Below are 23731 nucleotides of genomic sequence, written 5' to 3'. Positions count from 1 at the left end.
CTCAGCACAAGGTTGAATTTCTGGTTCTTTCCAGTTCTGCCAAGCCAGCTTGCTTCTCACAGGCAGTGCTCCTCCCAGCTTCTCCAGGAGGAAGCCACTTTTTACGACGTCTGTAATAAAAAACCTTTGCCTGAGTGGAGAGGGCTTTGTTCACTCTCTGGCAGAGCACAGGAAATTCAATTATCAGATGGATGGCATATCCTCAGCTTGGGCAGCAAAAGGAAGGTTGGCCTGGGAACACAGTTGTGACTCAAGTTACACTCCTGATGGGGGTTAGTTGCTAGGCAAAATCAAGTTCCTTAAGCCAGACCTTCAGCTAACTTTTTGTTGCTTTTAAAATAACTTGTAATTTTACACATGCAGCTAGAATGCTGATTCTAAGTGCAAAACTATGACATTTCAACAGTTACAAAGGCATGTGACACCAAACATAGGTCACTCATTTAATTTAACATTTTCGATTTTGGTGGTTTTAAATCCAGTTGCAGTTAGGCTTAAGCTGCTGACTCCATAGCATTTTTGTTATAAGCATTGTTTTTGGGCTCTTCATTTCCCAGATTTTGTAGGCACACAAAACTCCATTCTGCCAAATGTCTGCTGGTGTTCAGTGAATATTTTGCACATGTTGCAATGTTTGAAATAGGCATTTTGCTTGCCTTCAGAAAAACACACAGAGTGGTTTTAAAACGCCGGCTTTTGGATAGTGGTGAGTACTGGTACTGCACTCATTTTTGGGATTTAAGAAATGAATTCCCCACACTTCTAGGTTGCATTTGGCAATCAGCATTGCCATTCCCAATGGTTTCAGACTACTGTGCGGGTAGTCCAATGGTGGTTTTAAAGCGCTTTGACGCTAACCGGCGCTACTGTTTTTCCTTTGGCAACCCATTTCCCTCATGGCAACCCGGCCTTTCATTCTCGCACTGGTGGGTGGCAAGTGAGGCAACCATTTTGGTGGGCGCACAAACTGCGCAGCTTTCCTGGATTTCGGCGCACATGTGGGTTTTCCGCCATCTTGAATTTCCTAAGCCCGCAGCACCAAATGTTGTAGCAGGATAGCTTAAACGTGGGTCAGGACACCCAACACTCTCTCCCTCCCCCCACCCCCGCTCATGCCCCGTGTGTCTCTCCCCCTACTGCCCACCCCCCGCTCATGCCCCGTGTGTCTCTCTCCCTCATCCCCACCCCCGCTCATGCCCCGTGTCTCTCTCTCCCTCCCCTCCACCCCCGCTCATGCCCCATGTCTCTCTCCCCTTCCCCCCACCCCCCGCTCATGCCTTGTGTGTCTCTCTCCCTACCCCCACCCCCACTCTTGCCCCGTGTGTCTCTCCCCCTACTGCCCACCCCCCGCTCATGCCCCGTGTGTCTCTCTCCCTCCCGCCCACCCCCACTCTTGCCACCTCCCGCCCACCCCCACTCTTGCCCCGTGTCTCTTTCACCCTCCCGCCCACCCCCGCTCTTGCCCCATGTCTCTTTCACCCTCCCGCCCACCCCCGCTCTTGCCCCATGTCTCTTCCCCCTCCTGCCCACCCCCGCTCTTGCCCTGTGTCTTTCCCCCACCCGCCCACCCCCGCTCTAGCCCCATGTCTTTCCCCCTCCCGCCCACCACCGCTCATGCCCCGTGTGTCTCTCCCCCTCCCCCACCCCCCACTCATGCCCCGTGTGTCTCTCCCCATCCCCCCACCCCCCACTCATGCCCCTTTGTGTCTCTCTCCCCTTCCCCTCACCCCCCGCTCATGCCCTGTGTGTCTCTCTCCCTCCCCCCACCCCCGATCATGCCCTGTGTGTCTCTCTCCCTCCCGCCCATCCCCCCCTCATGCCCCGTGTGTCTCTCTATCTCCCGCCCACCCCCCGCTCATGCCCCGTGTGTCTCTCTCCCTCCCCCACTCCCCGCTCATGCCCCGTGTGTCTCTCTCCCTCCCCCACTCCCCGCTCATGCCCCGTGTGTCTCTCTCCCTCCCCCCACCCCCGCTCATGCCCCGTGCGTCTCTCTCCCCTTCCCCCCACCCCCCGCTCATGCTCCGTGTCTGTCTCCTGTTCTCCCCACCCCCCGCTCATGCCCCGTATCTGTCTCCTGTTCCCCTCATGTGCCGTGTCTGTCTCCTGTTGCCCCCCATGCCCCCGCTCATGCCCCGTGTCTGTCTCCTGTTCCCCCCACGCCCGCTCATGCCCCATGTCTGTGTCCTGTTCCCCCCACCCGCTCATGCCCCGTGTCTCTCTCTTGTTGCCCCCCACCCCCCGCTCATGCCCCGTGTCTGTCTCCTGTTCTCCCCACCCCCACTCATGCCCCATGTGTCTCCTGTTCCTCCCACCCCCAGCTCATGCCCCGTGTCTGTTCTCCCCACCCCCCGCTCATGCCCCGTGTCTGTTGTTCCCCCCACCCCCCGCTCATACCCCGTGTCTGTCTCCTGTTCCCCCCACCCCCCGCTCATGCCCCGTGTCTCTCCTGTTGCCACCCACCCCCGCTCATGCCCCATGTCTCTCCTGTTGCCCCCCGCTCATGCCCCATGTCTGTCTCCTGTTGCCCCCCACCCCCCGCTCATGCTCCGTGTCTGTCTCGTGTTCCCCCCCACCCCCCGCTCATGCCCAGTGTCTGTCCCCTGTTGCCCCCACCCCCGCTCATGCCCCGTGTCTGTCTCCTGTTGCCCCCCACCCCCCGCTCATGCCCCGTGTCTGTCTCTGTTGTTCCCCCACCCCCCGCTCATGCCCCGTGTCTGTCACCTGTTCCCCCCACCCCCCGCTCATGCCCCGTGTCTGTCTCATGTTGCCCCCACCCATGCCCCGTGTCTGTCTCCTGTACCCCCCACTCCGCGCTCATGCCCCGTGTCTCTCTCCTGTTGCCCCCACCCCGCCTGTCTCCTGTTCCCCCACCCGCTCATGTCCCGTGTCTCTCTCCTGTTGCCCCCCACCCCCGCTCATGCCCCGTGCCTATCTCCTGTATCCCCCACCCCCCGCTCATGCCCCATGTCTGTCTCCTGTACCCCCCACCCCCCGCTCATGCCCTGTGTCTGTCTCCTGTTCCTCCCAACCCCCGCTCATGCCCCGTGTCTGTCTCATGTTGCCCCCACCCATGCCCCGTGTCTGTCGCCTGTACCCCCCCACTCCGCGCTCATGCCCCGTGTCTCTCTCCTGTTGCCCCCCATCCCCCGCTCATGCCCCGTGACTGTCTCCTGTTGTCCCCCACCCCTCCGCTCATGCCCCGTGTCTGTCTCCTGATCTCCCCACCCCTGCTCATGTCCTGTATCTGTCTCTTGTTCCCCCCCATCTCCCGCTCATGCCCCGTATCTGTCTCTTGTTCCCCCCATCTCCCGCTCATGCCCCATGTCTGTCTCCTGTTCTCCCCACCCCCCCGCTCATGCCCCGTGTCTGTCTCCTGTTCTCCCGACCCCCGCTCATGCCCCGTATCTGACTCCTTTTCTCCCCACCTCCCACTCATGCCCCGTGTCTCCCTCTTGTTCCCCCCACCCCCTGCTCATGCCCCGTGTTTCCCTCGTGTTCCCCCCCACCCCCTGCTCATGCCCCGTGTTTCCCTCGTGTTACCCCCCACCCCCACACTCATGCCCCGTGTCTCCCTCGTGTTCCCCCCACCCCCTGCTCATGCCCCGTGTTTCCCTCGTGTTACCCCCCACCCCCACACTCATGCCCCGTGTCTCCCTCGTGTTCCCCCCACCCCCCGCTCATGCCCCTTGTCTCTCTCCTTTCCTCCCCACCCTCGCTCATGTCCCGTGTGCCCTGTACCCCCGCTCATGCCCCGTGTCTCCCTCGTGTTCCTCCCCACCCCCCACTCATACCCCGTGTCTCCCTCATGTTCCTCCCCACCCGCTGCTCATGCCCCGTGTCCCTCTCCTGTTCCCCCCACCACCGCTCATGCCCCGTGTCCCTCTCCTGTTCCCCCCACCACCGCTCATGCCCCGTGTTTCTTCCCTTTTCCGCCCCATCCCCTGCTCATGCCCCGTTTGTACCCTGTTCCCTCTCACCCCCCGCTCATGCCCATGTGTCTCCCCATGTTGGAGGGGATAAGTGCCGGGGGTGGGTTGGGGGGGTGGTTTGGCTGGAGAGGTTGAGATAAAATAAACAGCAGAGAGTGCAGCCAACGGGTGGCAAGTGAGGGTGCTCGGAAGTGCAGCCAAAGGGTGGCTAATAAGTGCAAGAGAGGGGGCTGTAGGGTTACAGATATAGACGACAAATTCAGGGGGTGCCAAGAGGCAGTGCGAGTTGCAACTGGACAGGCCAGGACCTGAGCCCGAACTCCGAGGGTGGCCAGGTGACCAGTGCGTGGATCAGCAGGGGAGAGGAAGAGAGAAGGCGGAAGCGAAGAGGAAGGTCTTGAGGTGCTTATGGAACCGTAGAGGGTTCAATTTGTACTGTATTATTGACATAGGAATTGTTATTTGCACATGGTAAATTAATCTAGTTGCTCATTGAAGAATTTTGGCTGCTATCCTTCTGTACTGTTATATAGACATAGGAATTTCTATTTGCACATTGGGAGGAGGTATACTATGTTACGTTTTATCTTTTCTCTTAACTCCGGTTTTATCTGAGCACGTGTATAACATAAGATCGCATATGTCTGGAGCAGTATTCCTCCATGAAATATTTATCTGGGAAAGGGGCACTTGCCCGGTGTTATAGTACGTATTATAGGTACGATTTGCACAAATAGGGCATTTGCCCACTTATGATTTGGTTGCTGCCGTTTTGCTCGTAGCCCTTGGCTTGGAAGTACTTGTCCTATGTGGGGGCGTATGTCTAATAGCGGCCATCTGAGCTGCTTTTAGCCATCAAAAGGTGAATAGGCACACTTGTGCTCATATGTTACACATTGATTGTTATTTAATAATAATTTTTAAACTAGCAGTTTCGAGCGTCTTCACTGTTGAGTCTTCATTACAGTAGACATTAAATGTGTTTAGTGATTTCCTAGCACAAAACTGTCAGATAACTTGCTATTATACCTACCTTACTCATAGGTTTTTGACCATTCCAATATGGAGGTCATTGCATTGGAAAGATATCACCACTCTTAATCGTAGCAGTCACATGACCGTTGTGCACGTGAGGAGACTTGAGTGGGGACGCTCTGGAACTGCCTTTCTTTTTAAACTCTATGATGTGCATGCCGCATTTGGATTTTATAGGTCTGAGGAAGCCTGAGCATTCAGGCGGAACGCGTGACTTTCTTCCACCCGTGGGGTGAGTGCTTTGTGCAACCTTACCTCTGTCACAGGGGTGAATGATTTTACCTCTGTTTTTTGTAATGTGCTGTATTATGCAATAATAAACATGACATTTTAAATAGCTAGGTCTTGTGTGCTAGAGTACTGTTATACATGCCCACTGGGTGTTTTTTTGCAGTGTTACAACCGAGCAGGGGCTTGTGTGTTTTTATATATATATATATATATATATTTCACAAAATGAAAAGACTTAAAAAAAGGCAAATCCATCGGAATGCACCCCTGAGAGCAGCCGAGGGATGGCAATGTTCACTCAGCAATGAAGGAGTTTGACAGCACTTCCAGACAGCACAAAAGTTACTTTATTAATAAAAGTGCATCAGAGAAGAAAAATCCTGGATAGCAAACAACGCGTTTCACGGTATTCTGACCGCTTGATAACATAGGTAGGGTGAACACAGATGATGGACTACGTTTTAAACCATGACAACTCTAGAGTAAAAGAGTGCCACTTCCCCATGTCAGCGCGTTATGGTACTACGAGGCAGCCATATTTGAACATCTTGCAACAACATGATGCAAATACATATAATGAACCCAGTTGCTTAGATAACCAAATGTATATCGTGATACAGTAAAATATCTTTTTAGTCTGTTGCTTGCCACAAGGAGGAACAAAATGGAAAAACCACACCTCCTATATTTAGCGAGATGCAAAATCTAACCACCTTGATACATGTTGGAAATTCTGCACTGCTAGATGGACACGATCTGGAGTGCTGTGCTGGTAGAGCCTGTGTGTACAAGATAACTAGCCAGGTCAGGAAAAACACTAAGGCCAAGTGGCCTCAAACTCGCAAAGAGAGGGGCACAAACACGTGTATAGGTGATTCCTAAAGGACAGAGTGTCATTCCTCGATGTGGGATGCAGCAGTCTATGTGGGTTTACAATCCACTGTCATTGCAATGTTCCAACTGACTGTCAAAAATCATTAATAAAACGCTGATTGTAGAAGCCAAACATGTATAGTGCCAAGTCGCAAAACAACAATAAATGTGCAAAATACACCTCGCAGCAATGGTTGTTAAAAATAATAACCATAAAGTGCACAGTGCCAGAGCAGCAATGATTGCTAACAGCAATATTAATAAGGTGCATAGCGCTCTCTGTCCATGCATGCTAAACCACAAGTAGAGAAACTATATAATTCATATGCTATGGAAAGTCCAAATAAATATCCATGCAATCAAAAATTATATATTTGGCATAGCATCTTATGAATATATTAAAAGTAATCTAATCCTCTACAATGAATCTCATTGGGCAGTGAGTGCATACATGGACTGCTGTAGGATAAACATAAAGTCTGTCAATATTAAAGTGCACAGTGCGTGCAAACATTGCTCATGTTAAAGTGCATAATGCATATCATTATTGCTGCAATGCTTATCATCAAATTATCAGCGACTAGCCTAATCACATAAATAGTGTATGGAGAAAGCTTAAAAGAAATGCAGCCTTGATACCGCAATTGGCATCTTAAATATAAATGGTAACAATCTCAGACAAAGGGAGGGACAAGAGTATACGCAATCCAAACATCTCTGTGTAAAAAAGCTTATCAAAATGAGTCCACCTTAAAACCCCAACCTATCAACATACTAAAAAAATATATAAGCAAAGAAAACTTAAAAGTTCCATAAGAAGGCAACCAAAAACGTGAATGTATATAAAAAGATACAGCATTCGGAAATTTTGATGAAGCATAACAAATAGTTGCATACATACAAGAACAAGTAAACATATTGGAAAAAGCTGCAAGGCACTTCTATTTGGTAATTAGAGGGTCACAATTGTATGCATCTAATGCAAATGAAGAAGGAGCACACAATCTTTAAGTGCCCAAAAACATGCATAATTCTTCATCAAGATTGAGCCCCTTGGGACTTTTTGTCTCAAGGTCCAAAATAGATTTAGTTTCTAGTTGCCTTAACAAAAGCTCTCGGTTACCACCTCTGGGTGATTTGGGCACTGTATGGATACCAAAGAAAGAAAACCCCTCCAATTTGCTTCCATGTTTAGTCTTAAAATGGAGAGCCATCGGATAAGTGGGATCCACATTTTTGATGGCCCTAATATGTTGGAGCACTCTCAATTTCAATTTCCCTCTTGTGCTTCCCACATACCACATGGGCAATTCAACACATAGACCACAAACTCAGTGTCACATGTAATCCATGACATGATCTTTATGTTTCTTTTCCCAAAATAGGATGTAAATAACAAGTAGTATTGGCAGCATAGGTACAGGCTTTACATTTAGAACATTTATAAAAGCCAGATGGTTTAATGTTCATCCAACTACTAGTTAATACACTGTTAATAGGGCTCATGAAACTTGGTACTAGACTATCCTTGAACAAGGTAGACCTGCGGAATGTAATGTTTATGCGATCTCCCAAAATACTACTTAGATGTTCATCTGATTTAAGGATGTGCCAATGTCTCTGCATGACCTGACGGATATTCTGAGCTCCATTTCCGTAGGTCAGAATGAGATGTGTCTCATCCATATCTGTAGTTTTTTGTTTCAAGGTATCTGCTACCAATAATAAAGAGCAATCAGTTTCTCTAGCTTTTAGGAAGGCCTGCTCCTATATTTTTTTAGGGTACCCCCGATGTTTGAACTTGTGGGCCATAAGGGCGCATTCGCTATCAAAAGTGTCCATCTTCTAACAGTTTCTGTGTATGCGAATGGCTTGCTCCAATATTTTTTTAGGGTAGCCCTGATGTTTGAACTTGTGGGCCATAAGGGCGCATTCGCTATCAAAAGTGTCCATCTTCGAACAGTTTCTGCGTATGAATTCCCCATACGGAATACTCCACTTAAGGGTGTGGGGTGGTTGCTTTTGGCGTGGAGTGGTATATTAGAATTGGTCGGCTTCCTTTACAAACTGGTGGTTAATTCACCTTGAGCCACAGTAACAAGATTATCCAAGTAAGCGATAGCAGTCTTGCTGTGGCTCTCAGTGAATTTCAGATTTAAGTTGTTGATGTTATGTATTTTAACGAAGTCCAACCATTCAGAGCTTGTGCCTTCCCAAATAACAAACAAATCATCAATAAACTGTAGCCATAAGGCAATTTTAGATGTATACTGACTGTTTCTGGGATGCCAAATACGAACTTCTCCCACCAGCCCATAGTCAAGTTGGCATACGAAGGGGCAAAAGTAGTGCCCATGGCAGTGCCTTGCAATTGCATAAAAAAATACTTATTGAAGAGGAAGTAATTATTGGTCAAGCAGAGTGTGATCATCTCAAGTATCATTCGCCCTTGTTGGAGATAGTTCATGGATCTAGTATGCAAAACTATTCACATGCCTTGAGGCAATCCGATGGTTTTATTGACGTGTAGAGAGAGACTATATCTAATGTCCTAAGTAGATAAGTATATTCCCATGGTACTCCTTCAATCCGACTCAAGAAATCTTTGGTATCCTTTACATGGGAAGGCAAAGTAGTAACAAAAGATACCAATGTCTTGTCTATGAATCTTGAGATATTTTCTAACAGAGCCCCACATAGTATTACTATAGGTCTGCCCGGGGGTCTTAATAAACTCTTGTTCACTTTGGGCAGAAAAGAAGATGGTTGGAATAACTGGGAATTTAGGATGTAAATATGTACATATGTCCTCATCCAACAGGTCTTTCTCTTTCCATACTTGTAAAAGTTTGCATAATTTGCTGTTCATGGCCTGAGGGATCATCAGTTAATTTTGCATAGCAGTCCTTATCCATTAGTTGTCTATTGGCCTCTTCAATATAGTCATCACGATTCATGATTACTATATTTGTCCCTTTATCTGACGGTTTGATAATATAATCCGTCACGGCTCCAAGTTGGGTAACCATACGCTGTTGTAAGGGAGGTCTATTTTTCTTGAGAGGAACCCATTGTGATGCTGGAAATGCATCAAAGGGACAGGGCCTCTGAATCCTTGTCCTTTACTGCTTTTTATCGTGTGTTCTGTCGTGTTTTCTGCCCAGGAGTCCATGTGGGACTCCTGGCAGTGCAGCTCTCTCTTTTGGTTTGGTGAACAGACCCATGGGATACCCTTATGGCACCCATGGGTAGGGGTACCACCCTGTGCCCCTAGTGTATGTTTTTGGGCACCTGTGGGTGGCCCACAGAGCAGGGTATGGGCTGGTGGCAGCTCCATGCTGAATTTGACAGGTGCTCTGGGTGTCCTCCATTTTGGGATACCCAGGCCCTGCCATTGGGATCAGTTGATTCCTGATAGGAAACAAGATGGCCCCTGTGGCCTCTTGCTTTCTATTGCCTGTTACCTTGTTTTCCCAAAGTCCTGGGAAGCCCTGACTCTGTCCCTTCCCCCTGACTGGCTGTTGGGTGGAAGTTCCATTAATGGTGTTGTTGTGAAGGCCCAGCTAGACTGACTGGAGCCTTCCCAGTTACTGTATGTTGTGGGTACCTCCTGTGGGTGGGACCTGGGTGAATGGAGTGTGTGACCAATATATACTCCTTGTTGTGGTTGTCTGGTTTCTGGCATGAGAGACAAAGACTGAGACAGCCCTGCCCGAAACTGGCCTGAATGCAGTGTGTAGTGTTGAATGGCTGGGTACTTGTCCCAATCCACCTTCCTTGTTGTGAGTGTCTGAAAGGGAGGAGTGTGGCCTGAATGCACTGTGTGCCTGATTGGCTGTCTGACTGCATGAATGCCCTTCTGTATGATTGGCTGCTGAGTGTGTGCCAGCAGTGTGGATGAGAGACAGAATAGTATATCTGGGGACTTCTCACCACTGGTAATTGTTCAGAAGCGTTCAGGAGCTGAGTCTCCACTCTAAGAGTAACTGGAACTGCTGATCCTCGACGCCCAGCTGGAAGAAGAAGACTTGCTGCTGCATTTGCTTCGACCGATCCGAAGGCTGCCGAAATCGTCGAAGACTGACCCGAGAGAGGACCTGGTAAGGCGCCCTCTTCCCGTGCTCCGAGGGACCATCGAGCACCGCTCCATCTTCGCCGAAGCGCCCTGGAAGACAGACCCTCGAAAGGCTGCCGACCCGAGACGGGACCGCCGAGGAGATCGAAGTGAAGCACCCGGACATCACCGCCGTCGAAGTCCATTGCCGCCGACCAGGGTTCGCAGGTTTGTGTAACCGCTGGAGGCCCGTCGAAGTTGTGTTGCCCAGCCGTGGGAACCACTTGACGCCGTGCCGCCGACGACCGGAGCCGTCCGCTCCTTGCCTAAGAACATTTGAATCGAAGGACTCCCTCGTCCGCACCGTCGACCGCTTTATCCTGCCGGAGAAAGTCGAGGACGACCAACGCGCCGAGGAGAGACCTACCGGTGGGTTTCCCGCCACCCGAAGACCACAAAGACTCGAACGACTCGACCGCCCTTGCTGGGCCCCCGTCTCCACAATCTTTGCGGTCCAGAACAATTGTCATCGAGGTGCCCCGCACGCCTCTGCCTTGCAGAACGCCGACGCTCCGTCGTCGACGAGCACCGCTTGGATCGAAGCTGCCGCCTCAACGACGCCGTTCTACCCTGTTTGTTGTCGGACGTTCGACGCCCCGTGTCTCCCGCTTGGAAGGGAAGGCATTCAAGAAGGGCCGTCGATTCCCCGACGCCGAACGCCGAGTTCCTCGACGGACGTTCGACGCCCCGTGTCTCCCGCTTGAAAGGGAAGGCATTCAAGAAGGGCCGTCGACTCCCCGCCGCCGAACGCTGAGTTCCTCGATGCTTCTCGACGATCCGTGATTCCCGCTTGAAAGGGGGTCGCTCAAGAAGGATCTGTCGACGCCTCTTCGAAGAACTCGAATCCACCAGGTACATTGGGGGGGTAAAAACATTATAGGAGGGAATAAGACTTGCAGAACAATATATGGACTGGGCTTGTGCTATATCTTTATTTTACAGGTTGCCCAGGTGGGGGGATCTCCACACACAACTGTGTCTAGTGGTAGGGGCCAGTATTCTGCCTATTGCTCAACCATCTTATTTTCTCTCCTCTCTCTATTGCTGGTTTCACTCTATTGATCTGTGTGACATTGTTACAGTATTGTTGATGCACTTTAATGAGATCTAATACAAAGGGTGGTACCACTTTAGAATTGTATATATTTGCCATTGTTGATTTTCCTAAGTACAAAGTGAGTTATTATGATAAGTGTACATAACCTTGAATATTGATTATATAAAGACTGTGTTCTAACCAATACAGTGTGTGGACATTCCTTTGTGGGGGCTTGGGGACTACACTGTACTTAAGAACCAGCCTGCATCACCTCCTGAGAAGCTAGGCCTTGATTGCTCGACCATAGCTACCGAATAGAGAATCTAGGCTGGGGTCCTCTGTGCCTCCCCTCTACCATATAGAGAGCAGAAGTACAGACCACCCCCTACCAGTCTTTACACCCATATTTCCCAGATTTTTTTCAAATCAATGACAACCAAATCTTGGAACATATATACATGTCATAATGCCAATTTGGAGAAGGATTTTCAAACCAAAGATTCTGGTGTAAACAACTTCATGCTATGCATTTTCTCACAGAGTTTAATTGTTTTTACCTCTACAGGGTGTCGACGGTGTCGTTGGAGAAAAGGGAGACTCTGGAGATCCAGGAAATCCGGTAAGTCCCTCTTCTTTTCTTTTCATTTGTAGACCATTTTGTTTTTTCTATCAGTAACGCTCATGGTGCCTTTTTCTGGTAAACACAATGTTCTCTTCATGTGAGAGTTCCGGACCAAAGATGACCATTAACCGCCTTTGAAACCGTTGAAAGCATATTTGTTGCCGGTATTGCTCACACAAACAAATTGCAATTAGCATCTAGAAGGGCTATTAGCATTCCGGGGTGTGGCACATCAAAGCAAGATGTTCGAAATGCATGCAAAAACCATTGGTATTGCCCCTGAGTTATGTGCAACCTGAGGAGCTCTACATACCTCTTGTCACTTTTTTAAAATCATACCTGTCTTCCAACGACAGCCGGCAATTGCTTTGTGAAAGAAATGGAAGTGGCTACTCTTCAATTTAGGAGGTTCCTTTCTGTTTCTATGTTGGCCGAGCCATGTGAGTTTTTTCGGAGGCATTGATGTTCGCACTCCAAAAGGGTATGGTTTGGAATATGAACACATTTCCTTCCATGAAATCATAAGACCAGGGCTGTTTACCATGCTGCTAGAAGCCATATAGTCTGTATCTATGGACTATATGATATGATATATTATAGTTATAGCGTACCTATACACTAGTGTTGCGTGGTGTGGCATGGGAAATTAACAAGGGGGGAACAGGACAACGATCTTACTAGGCCCAGTGACATTGATATCGTACAAGTGCAGTGAGGGGAAAATGGGATAAGTGCCAGGGGAAGGGAAGGAGGAGAAGTGCAAGACATATGATCGACAAAACACCAAAAAAGCGATAGAATAAAAAATAAAAGGAAGTGCCGCCAGCAAGTGGCAGTGCAAGGGTTAAGTGCAGGTAGCAGGTAATTGAAAGTAAGGGGACTATAGGGTAACAGATACAGCCCCAAAGTGCATTGTTGTCAGGCGGCAGTGCAGGTGTGCAACTGGGGAGCAGGGACCTGGCCCGAGGTTATGATACCAACATGTTAAAGCCCCTAGTCCTTGTAAACTACCTTTGCCAGTTGGGGATACTTAATCAGGAATCTGGGCTTCAAAAGAACATTTCCATGCAGCTGTAGGCTATTGGGTTGGTAAAAAAGCAGGTATTGTAGATTGCATAAGTCAAAATAACACATGTTGCATTAATATTGGCAGGCTTTATAGACCAATTATGAACTTGTGTAGTTTTTGAAACGGGATTCTTAGAGATGCTATGGATCACACAAGGAGGTCACAGTCCGGCAAATGCATCAATTGGAAAGTGTGCTAGAAAATATATTCAATATGTTTAGAATAGCAATACACATTTTAATGGTCTAGAAATATGCACTAGCCACTACCCAGAGACAGTTCACTTTTGAATATTAGGAAATGGTGTGTGGTGTGCATGTGTGAAACCGGCAGGACAGCGTCGCTTGTATGCCTCGCTCATAGTTTGCCACTTCAAATGTTTAATTCCGGTCACGATATCTTGTACTTGGGAATGCATTTGATTAAACAGTTTTTTTATTGGTGTTAAAGGGAAGAGGATACAGCATCCTTTGAACTAGAAACACAGGCTACAAAGTAAAAGCCAGCTATGAAAGGGCACGTTTTTAGTACAGCTATGAACGTTTTAAAATATTGGCTGAGCAGTTTAATAGGAATGTTTTATTAGGACCGTGCTGGTAAAGACACATGCACACGTTCTGTCCTCGTGTGGCCAGTGGGAATGCAATGCTAGTAAGCTTTCTCATAAAGGCCTCGTTTTAGTTGTCTACCACCGACTTCAGAGGAATGCAATGCACCCACTGCCAGAAACAGCAGAAGTGTGCCTGTTGGAGTCGCAAATGGTTGGTTGAGACAGACATTTATTGTGATGAAAGTCCAATGTATTGTGTCACATACCTCTGTTGCCAAAACTCATAATGTCTGGTATAGAATCAAACATTTTTAAAACTTTTGACAATTATTTCTACCTTTGTAGGGGCCACCTGGAGCTTCGGGAGAGCCAGGTCCCCCTGGACCACCAGGGAAGAGGGTAAGTTATTGTATAATAATAGTGTGGTACATTGTGGCGACACGGTACGGTGAAGATGCCAGATTCCGCAGTATGCCACATGGTCTCTATTGGGTAAAGGTGCCCAGACTTAAAGCATGATTACACGTCTATCTATTAATGAAAGCACTATAGCATCTAAAACAATCAAAGATCTAATGTCACGTTTCTGAAAAGCAGGTGTTCATCCAATCAGGGTTTTTATAAAATATTACTTTAGATTCTTACACTTCCATTCTTATTTATTAAATTACTTATTTTGTATAGCACCAACCAGACCAGAACAGATAAGAAACAAATAGCACAGTCGGCAGACAAAAGAACAAACAAAAGCAAACTAAAACAATCCAGTGTTAAGTCAAACAGCAATATATCCTGTCTCAGGTGAATAAATACATTTCAACCTCTGTTTAAAAATGTCTAGGAAGGCAATGCCCCTAAAATCAGGAGGCGGAGTGTCCACAATTTGGAAGCTGTAAAGAACGCTCTTCAGCTAACCAGAGACAATTTAGCCCTTGGGACAAGTAGGCGGTTTGAGTCGATTGAGCGCAAAGGCCTCCGAATAGGAAGCCTTGGGAGAATTTCAGTCAGGTATTCAGGACTCGTTCCAAACAGGCACTTGTTGGCAATAGTCAGGAACCAGTGCATGATCCTGGCATCAATTGGCAGCCAGGCTTGTGATACACGTTCTCCCCTCCACTGCTCTTACCACACTGTTTTGTATAACCTGTAGCCTGGAGCAATCTACCTTACTCATGCCCTGGAGGAGACTGCTGCAAACATCAAGTTTGGTGCCAACAATGGCCCTGGCAATGGTGGCACAGTTCTTTCCGGTGAGAAATTGACATATCTGAAAGAGCTGGTTTATTTAGTAAGCTGGGATCGAAACACGATTATTGACCTGTGCACTCATGTTCATGAACTGATCAAAGCACACCCCTTGCATTTTGACCATAGTTGGAATGGCTAGCTTACAACCAGCTATGACCATCAAAACATGTATATCTGATCGAGTGGTGCAGCTAATGGGGGGACCGGAAAACTAGTAATGGGTCTAGAGGCACCCAAGCAAGAAATCCTGGGCAAGTCAAAGGAAAGCCTTGAGGTACAGCAGTGGGACGTACAATCTATATGTTGGTTGACTGGGAGCCAATGCAGGGATTTCATGACAAGATGAGTTCATGCTTTTTAAGGCCACAGATAAGGCAGACAACATGGTTTTGGTCTCGGTAGAGTTTGAGTAGGTTCATAGAGGGCCGTCTGACATAGATTCCATTGCAGTTCACCAGGTGGGGGCAATACTGGTGCAAGGTCAAGCACAAATACTATACGGAAGTAATAAAGGTAAAGTCAGTAGTGATGTTATCAACCCGAATCTTAGACCTTTTGCTTAAGAGACAGAGGAAGCCATGGAAACGTTGACCAACTGAAAAGAAGTAAGAGGGCACCAAGCACTCAACAATTTGAATAAAGGACTGTCCACAAAGAAGTATGTCTCAATTACTTTAGCTCTGTTGAAGCTAAGTAGACTTGTTCGACTCACATAAAAGGGAAAGGTAAAAGGTAGAAAGTTCCATGTATTCGAGTGGGATCATTTAAGTTCTAACCATCAGGGGTCTGATCAAGGTAAGTGCTGATCACACTGGGGCTCAGTTCAGCCATAATTCGACAAAGAAATACCTGGAAAGATCACTGGAACCAAGATCTGCTCACCCAAGTATCATAACAAGAACATTGATCAACAAACCACACCAGCCTGGCATAGGGATAGAAGGAGATACAAGTTGTATTCCCATTTTTCAGCAATTACTGTACAAAAAGAAAAATTCAAGCAGTATTTAGGCAGAACTCCCAAACAAGATTCCCTTCTCCTAAGGTTGTCTTAGCTTGCTTACCTTCTGTTCCCTTCTAATCACAAACGGAACTCTTTTCTCGGGTTAAGTCTCAAACACAAAACATCCAGACAGTCTTTGGTCAACAGTCGCACCAGTTCAAGAGTCTCCTTTCTCAGCTCACAAGATTGCGGGTGCCTCCACGAAAATCACAGCCTCTAGCGTTCCTTTTCAAAATAAAATGTCCTCAGCTAAAACAAACCTTTGAATCTTGCCTTCTTCTGTAGATGTTGCTGTGTCCATGAGCTGTAGGAGCAACTGGAGTTTCCTTTCTGGAGTTGTTGTGAGAGTGAACTGAGTTTATGTCTCAGTTTCTAGAGGGGAGCTGAAGTAGGCATTTTCACGCCTCCCCCCCACGCTAGTCCCTGTGGCCCTTCTCAATACCACTCTTCTTGTCCTTAATCTCCTCAATGCCATGTCGCATTCTTATTCCTTCTCCCATAGTGGGTTTAACCCCTTCGAATAATGGGGGTCTCTCCTATATGCTCTGCCTTGGGTGAAGCATGCTTTTTTGTTTTTTCTTGCTCTCTCCAGCTATCACTTTACTAGTGTTGAATGCTTCCTCCTGCTTACGAGCCTCCTCCTGATGTTTCTCTCCTGCCCCCTCTTATTGCCTTCTCCCTTCTGTCATCTTCCTCCTATCACCTTCTTGTATTCCTACCATATTATCTTGCGGTTACTTCCCGATAATCTCCTTGTGCCACTTCCTGATATTCTGCTTCAGCCATATCCCGATGTCGCTCTCCTGCCTCCTCCTGAGATTCTTCTCTTGCCACCTGCTGATGTTTATTTTCCCTCTCTTGACTCTAGTATCCCCCTGCTCCTTCCTTTCTCTTTCTAACCAGCACAACACAGGTTCGAATCACGATCTCACACTTATAAACCACTCACTGGTATAAAGCGTGTTATAAAAGAACAATTTTAATTATAATATAATAATTGCCAAACAGCCCAAAATCCAACCATGATCTTCTCCAAACAGTGATACTCTTTAATGGGACGGAGTTACATATACTGAGGTTCTCTCATCCTGGGTTAAGCTTGGAATGTGTCCAAGGGTCTACAGATGGGCAGCCTGATTGCACAGGTATTTGCATTTTCTCCTGCTTTTTTTCTAAGAGGAAACAGATTCTATATGACACCTGTTTGAGGGGTTGTTGCTGATGTTGATATTCTTGACCTCTCCAAAGTCTCTCCAGAATGGCATCGCTTAAGAGTATCAAATTCTTTTTTGGCGACACACATTTAAGGTAGTGTGGAACTCTCCTATCAAGATGAGTGGAAAGTAATGGGACCAGCTTGTTTTCTCCCACTTTGCTGCTTCAGTGATCCTCTCAGTGGTTTGTTGTCATTGGTTTGGCTGACATACGAATACACTCCCCATACACTCCCCAGGCCAGGGTGAAACCATAGTAATTCTCTCCAGAATGGATCTAGATTCTATTAAAGGAGGTTTGCTACTCAGGTGAGGTCTAAATCCTGACATGTCCTTGTTCCTTTAGGACTACAATGGCCTGGCCTCACTTTAACTATGCCTGTTGATCCCACTTCAGGAATCTTATGTCATATGATGGACATTAACCAACAGACCACACCAGTCTAAGTTATAGAACGAAGGACCTTTATTCTCACTCTTCAGCAATGAATATGCAGAAACAAAATGATAAAAGAGAGTCTTAGATGGAGCTCACAACATAGGTTCACTTCTCACAAGACCATGTTACGTGCCCTTTCTTCCTACCCCACAAAAAACCTCAAACACAAAATGTCACGAGAGTCTCTGGTCAACTGTTCAATGTATTTCAGGGTTCTCCTTTCTCAGTTCACAAGATTTCGTGTTCCTCCCTGCCACTCACAGTCTCTTTGGTTCCTTCTCAAAACAAAACACTATCCGGCTCGTCACGTATGGATTGTAGGATACGACTATTTCCAACTTCTTGTAGGTTCTATAAATGTCAATGTGTATCACCATGACCTGTATGTACATCTGGAGATTATGTTCCAGTTGTTGAAAGAGCAAACATGGTTTTTTGTCCCCATTTCTACAGGTTAATTAAAGATCGCCTTAGGATCTCTCTACCTCTCTACAATTCCTGTTCTTCCTTGATGTTGTCCCCTCCCACCATGGCCTAGCATTCCTTCTGATTCTACCTCGTACCTCCGATATTGTGCAATGTGTGCCCTCTTGTGCAGCCCTGCTCTCGCTAGCTATCACCTCACTAGCACTGAATGTGTCCTTCAACTTTCAAGCCTTTTACGGCTGTTTCCTGCCAGTCATTTTCCTCCAACTTCCGTCTGCCATTTTGCTCATATCACCTCTGATTTTCTCCCCGTGTCACCCACTGATGTTGAAGGCATCCCAAATCCAACTATACAGTAGTGTTCGTACAAACATTTCGGGGGCCACCACATTCAAACGGTGCTGAGGTGTTCCTGTCAAACTCTGCGAAAGTGGATTCAACCTTGAATCTTGGTTTTATTTAGTTATGGCCACTGCACCTCTGGAATTGCATGGCTTGTACAGCCAAGTCAGTATATGGCCACATCTGGAATAAATTCATTCTCTCAAGGGAACAATGGCTATCTGCAGGGGGCTGATATGGATTTTTGACATGGATAGATAGCACAATCAACACCAGTGATCATGAACTCTCTGAGTGGGTACCTGACAGCAAGGTTATACAAGGTTATTTGGACAGGGAAAAAATGGGTAAGTGTTAGACTCTAAGCGGCATAGGATGCACCAGGGACACAAACATTTGTGCTGCCACTGACGGGTACAGAGACAAGCTCTAAAATCTGGAAAACCAACTGGACAAAAGCAAAATGGTTACAGAGACAATGCCATAGAACCAACGTGTAGGACTTCTGTTCTCACACTGATGGACTCAGAGTGCCAAGGGGGCTGGCATGGGCTGCAGAGTGATGACAAATGTCTTCCCTGGCTGGCATCTTTAAGCAAGGGATCCGGCTTTCAGGCAGTACTGAATGTGGTTAAGTGCGAAAGGTGGTGGGGATTGACATGTATTGCCACCCTGCAAGCCCCCAAACGCCAATAGGATTCGCCTGTGAGCGAGAGGAACATTAGAGTTGTTTTCTGAAATACCACTGCCCAGGTCCCCATAACAGGGGAGAGGAAGCTGAGGTAGTCGGTGGTGCTGCTTAGGTGCGCACAGTGTCAACAACTTCTGACAGCACGTACCTCCTGTAGTTTTGTTCAAGATGTTTTGGTGTTGCATAATGTGAAACACTATAGGTTATGGGAATTCTTAATGAGAAACACCACTTTTCTGCTTCGACAGAAGTAGAAGAAATATCAGAACAGTGCGTCTCTGTTTTAAATCTAGACTTGCAAGCAAAATACACATTTTGAAAGTGATCCATATTCCTATATGCTCATCTCAACTCCATCACATTTCTGAGCACCAGATGTATTTCAAATCAACCATCAGGTGCCATACTGTATGTATTAATCATCCTGCCACATGTAACATTTCAAGTTTTGATACCGTACAAGAAATGCCTTAAACCACAGCACTCTTTCAGCAAATAGGTTATGAATAACATGTACACAAGTAAATCATCAGTTTCGTTTATCTTTTCTAGGGACCCCTTGGGCAAGCAGGAAAAGAGGGAAGGCAAGGCGAGAAAGGCAACAAGGTAAGTCATGCATTTTGATGACCATCTCAATATAACACATCCTACTGAAAACTACGTAAAGCATACATAACAGTCTTTCTATGCTGGTGTACAGTTAGTGATGTGCCCCATTTTACAGCATCTAAAAAAACGAAGCTACAAATATTGAATTACAGCACTCGCAATATTGTCAATCATTATCAATTAGGATGCGATTCTGGAACCAGTTTCCCTTGCATGCACAATGCCCCCACCTGTAAAAACAATGTGAATACACCTGTACGTTCCTTAAATCCGCGCTGGTAAATGGATGCCTCTGTCCAGTTAACCAAAAGGTAAAACAATCATATTTTCCACACAGGACATACAAACACATTTGTATTGCACTTGTAATGTACACAATTTACTATTATATATTTTAAACAATACAATATCAGCGTACGTGATGATATTTATCTCAAGTTAGAAAGGGTTTAGAAATCCACAATAAATGGTTCTAACTATAATATGACCGCAATGGAACATTGTTTTATGACCTGCTCATCGGCTTTCTTTCTTGCAGGGACAAGCTGGCACAGAGGGCACCCCTGGTAGAACCGGTCCCACAGGCGCACAAGGATCTCCTGGCAGGGCTGGCAACGAGGGTCTACGCGGTATTCCAGGACCCGTGGTAGGTCTGGACTGAATATCAGAGAGTGTACATCAAAAGATGAAATATAAGACATATGTAATAACTACAGCAGTGGGCCACCCCAAAGCCATGCACTAGCATTTTATTTCCACACATTTATGTCCTCAGGAATAGTGCTTTGGTTGAAGGTTTCATGTTTGCTAGTCTGTACCCTCCCTCACAGCCTTTGATACAGAAAGCACTGAGGTAAAGAAATGATCAAATATTAGTATCCCGCAAGGATGGGTGTAGCGGACTCCCAGCCAATGAGGAGGCTCAAAATGGGGTCTTTACTACACCGGGAAAGAACCCGCTCCCAGCCTTCTCAGAGTGGGAGACCGCTATTTTCCTTCGCCGGGTAGCATATAAGTGCACCCCCCGGCAGCGCCTGTCCCTTCTTCCCCACCCTCACCACATCCCTACTTTTCCACATCTTCAACCCTCACCACACCCACCCCACTTAACTTTTCCTGGATCGTCCCTCTTTGGTGCTGGGAACACTAGTGTTCCCGACACGTCCCGGGGTGCGAATGGCTGCCATGGAAAGGGAGAAGGGACTATCTGTAGTTCCCTTCTCCCTGATACATGGTGGTCATCTTTTCTTGTAGTTTTTTCTCGAGTTGAGAAAACGGTTAAACCGTCATTTCTCAACTCAAGAAAAATAAACTATTAGTACCCCAGTACAACGTGCCAGGGTTCTAATAGCAATAGAACCCTCAGAGGGGGGAGGCCTTAACAGTCTGGTAATACCCCGGGCTATCATCAAAGCCCTCCCAACGCCCCAGGGCATTAGCAAACTGGTAATGTCCCCTACTCAGGTTCTATTGCTTAACTCTAAAACGTAGATGCGAGGAAGCCTTACTGCACTCAGTGGACAAAAAAAAACTCCAGAGCCTGGACTACATGACTCTGTGAAAGGTCTGAAAGGGCAGAAACTCGTATTCCGTTTGGGAACAGGGACACCAGAAGGTGCTATATGGTTTAGGCAATTAATACCTGCAGTATTTGCTGGTAATGGCCTACCAACCTGAGCTAACAGACACAAGCAAAGCATTTAATGACGGTTACCAGAGGGCACTACTCGTGACTACAAGTATTATCACCATTAGCATCAGGGGTGGGTGCTAATGGTGCAATGGATGAAAAGCTCAGCAATTCAATATGGCTTTAGACACCAATGAAGAGCATGTAACCACTTTGATAACTGGATTTTCTTAACAACATAATCTTTTGAGGATAGCTTACCATTGAGGAGAAAGGGCAACATACCCCAACGTTGGGGACCTTGCACCACCTGTCAAAATGGAGAGGCATGGCTGTACAATATAACCACTGCCTGTCCAGAAGGGGAAAAAAGCATCTCAGTCTTGTATGGACTGAACTCTAAACTAGCTTTCAGATGCAGTAAGAGCAAGATATTTCCAAGGCAGCAATGCCACCAATAGTATACATCATAGGAAAACGCTGGCCTTCATCGGCACATAGATGAATAGTGATAGCGTACACCAGATCTCAGAGTGGTTCCAGACACACCACACAGTACCAGAAGAGAGAGGGTCTTCAGTTCTCCTTCTAGAGGAATTGGGATTTTCCAGAGAGGAAACATCTAATCCACTTGGGTACTCTGTCCCCTTTGCCAGCATGGGCAAAACCTATTGCCAGAAGTACCTCATTATCAACTGTATGAAATGCCACTGAGAGATAAACTAGAATGAGCAAGAAGGCACTGCTACCACGGGCCTCCTGGAATATATTCTCAATCACAAGGAAAATGACTGTCTTGGTACTGTCATGAGTCCAAAACCCATCCTGATAGGGTACAGCTGATCTATGTGAGGTTAGAGAAAAAGGGAGATTGTTGTTTCCAAAATCTTTCCTAGATGGGACAGATTAATGATTGGATCGCACTGTGCTCAATAAAGTTCACCCTGAGTATATTATTTATAAGTAGGAAAATCAATCCTCTTTTTTAAACCAGAAAGATTTCCTTGGACGAGGGATGTTTAAGCGATGTGGTAAACTAACAACAGAGATTTGGAAGAAAGTCCTAAAAACAGCATGCGGGGATGGCATCATCCATATAAGAGGTTGACTTTAGAGAAGAAATAATAAAAACAGAGGCAGGACTACAGAAGAGAGTTATAGGTGAATCATAACTACTTCAACAATAAACAATGTATTGATATATCTCTTCTTAAATGAATTGGCAGCCAGCAGAGGAGTAGTTGGTTAGCACACTGCTTCACTACCTGGAATGAGTGGTCTGGCCAACAAGGAACTCTGGAGATTTCACTGGGAGCCTCCATATCTTGGGACTCTTTTGTGCTGGTCCCCTTGTTTTCTGCTTCTGGATAGATGGCTGATACAGTTAACTAGCATAAAAGGTATTCTTTGCTTTAGCAATGAGAGAGTTTCTTTACTGTCGAAAGACCAAGAGGTTTTAGAAATAATCATCCAATCATATTTTATGGAAGTTTATTTTTGATTGGCTTTTATTATGATTAAGACGTGCCATAGTATTCTTTTTGGAAGTTTATGTGACCGTGGAATAGACAATGAAAAGAGTGAGGCACTCTGAATACATTTCAAAAAGAAAGTAGGTATCTGTTCTACTTCCACTGGAACAAGGCCTTCTTGAAGAAACAGAGTGCTCATTTTATTAACGTTAAACTACTATATGTTGTGCAACTTGGGTTGTCCTAGGTATTGAGAACGAGTTACATGAATGAAATACAACTCTCATAATATCTCCCTCATTGTGAGTACGGACATTTATAAGCTGAGATAGTTCGAAAGAAATGTGTTTCACATTTTATCAAACACATTTTCAAAATATGGAAACCGTAGACAATTACAGTCAGCTGTAGTAGAGCCTGTGTTTCTAAAATTGTCCCTGGAGATAGTAAAAAGAACAAAAGGAGTGTCCACAAGCACCAAAGAATAACCTTCAGGAAGTTATTGATTGAAACAAGAAAAGGGGACATTACACAACCGTGGGCCTCATTCCGAGGTGGGCGCAAAGGGACTACCGGTAAGGACACCGGTGCCGGTAATCACTTTGCGCCCTATTCCGAGGTCCCTTAGCGGGTCCCTCCCTTAATGCCTGGTCTGACCAGGCGTTATGGACGGGACCCGTTAAGGGACTTCGGAGCTAATAACGGTACCGCAAATTACAGTACCGTTATTAGCTACTTCTCCATTCCCATTTGAGCCCTATATGGGCTCAAATGGAAATGGGGAATGGATTTTTCAAAGGGGAATTACCGGTCCCTCCAGGGTCGGAATGGACCGGTAAGTCCCCATTGAACCAGGTCGGACTCGGTACCGGTATGGGAGGTAGTCATGGCGCAAATAGCGCCATGACCACCTCCATACTCGGAATGAGGCCCCAAGTCGCAGTTAAGACAAAATAAAAGTAAGCATGCCAGAGATAATCCATCCGAAATATCTGCAGCACGTGATGCAGCATACGGACACTTTAGTAAAGCAATTGTTCTCATAGTATAACTTACTAACAGACGCATTATTGGCTCTCTGCTTCTTTCTGTGGTCCTTCTACTAGGTACCTGGGATAATCATAGAAACACATAATAGCAAATGGTATAGCACAATAATATATCAGATACAAACCTAAAAAAATGGTAACAGGCA

At 46.6% G+C, this 23731-nt stretch overlaps 1 protein-coding gene across 3 annotated transcripts in view; it reads left to right on the top strand.

Moving 5' to 3' along the window:
• COL5A3 (collagen type V alpha 3 chain) overlaps positions 1-23731 on the top strand; it is an 899023-nt gene that overhangs the window by 737880 nt on the left and 137412 nt on the right. For all 3 annotated transcript variants that reach the window (XM_069604041.1, XM_069604040.1, XM_069604039.1), the window contains 4 exons: positions 11787-11840; positions 13808-13861; positions 19378-19431; positions 19973-20080. In XM_069604041.1, coding sequence (XP_069460142.1) covers positions 11787-11840; positions 13808-13861; positions 19378-19431; positions 19973-20080 — 270 coding nt within the window. The remainder of the gene's footprint in view (positions 1-11786; positions 11841-13807; positions 13862-19377; positions 19432-19972; positions 20081-23731) is intronic.

Source organism: Ambystoma mexicanum, chromosome 3q (genome assembly GCF_040938575.1).
Source record: "Ambystoma mexicanum isolate Mex_15411 chromosome 3q, UKY_AmexF1_1, whole genome shotgun sequence".
In the NCBI taxonomy this organism is placed as follows: Eukaryota; Metazoa; Chordata; class Amphibia; order Caudata; family Ambystomatidae; genus Ambystoma; species Ambystoma mexicanum.
Note: the sequence above shows the minus strand (reverse complement) of the source record. Positions and strands in the feature narration are given on the sequence as shown.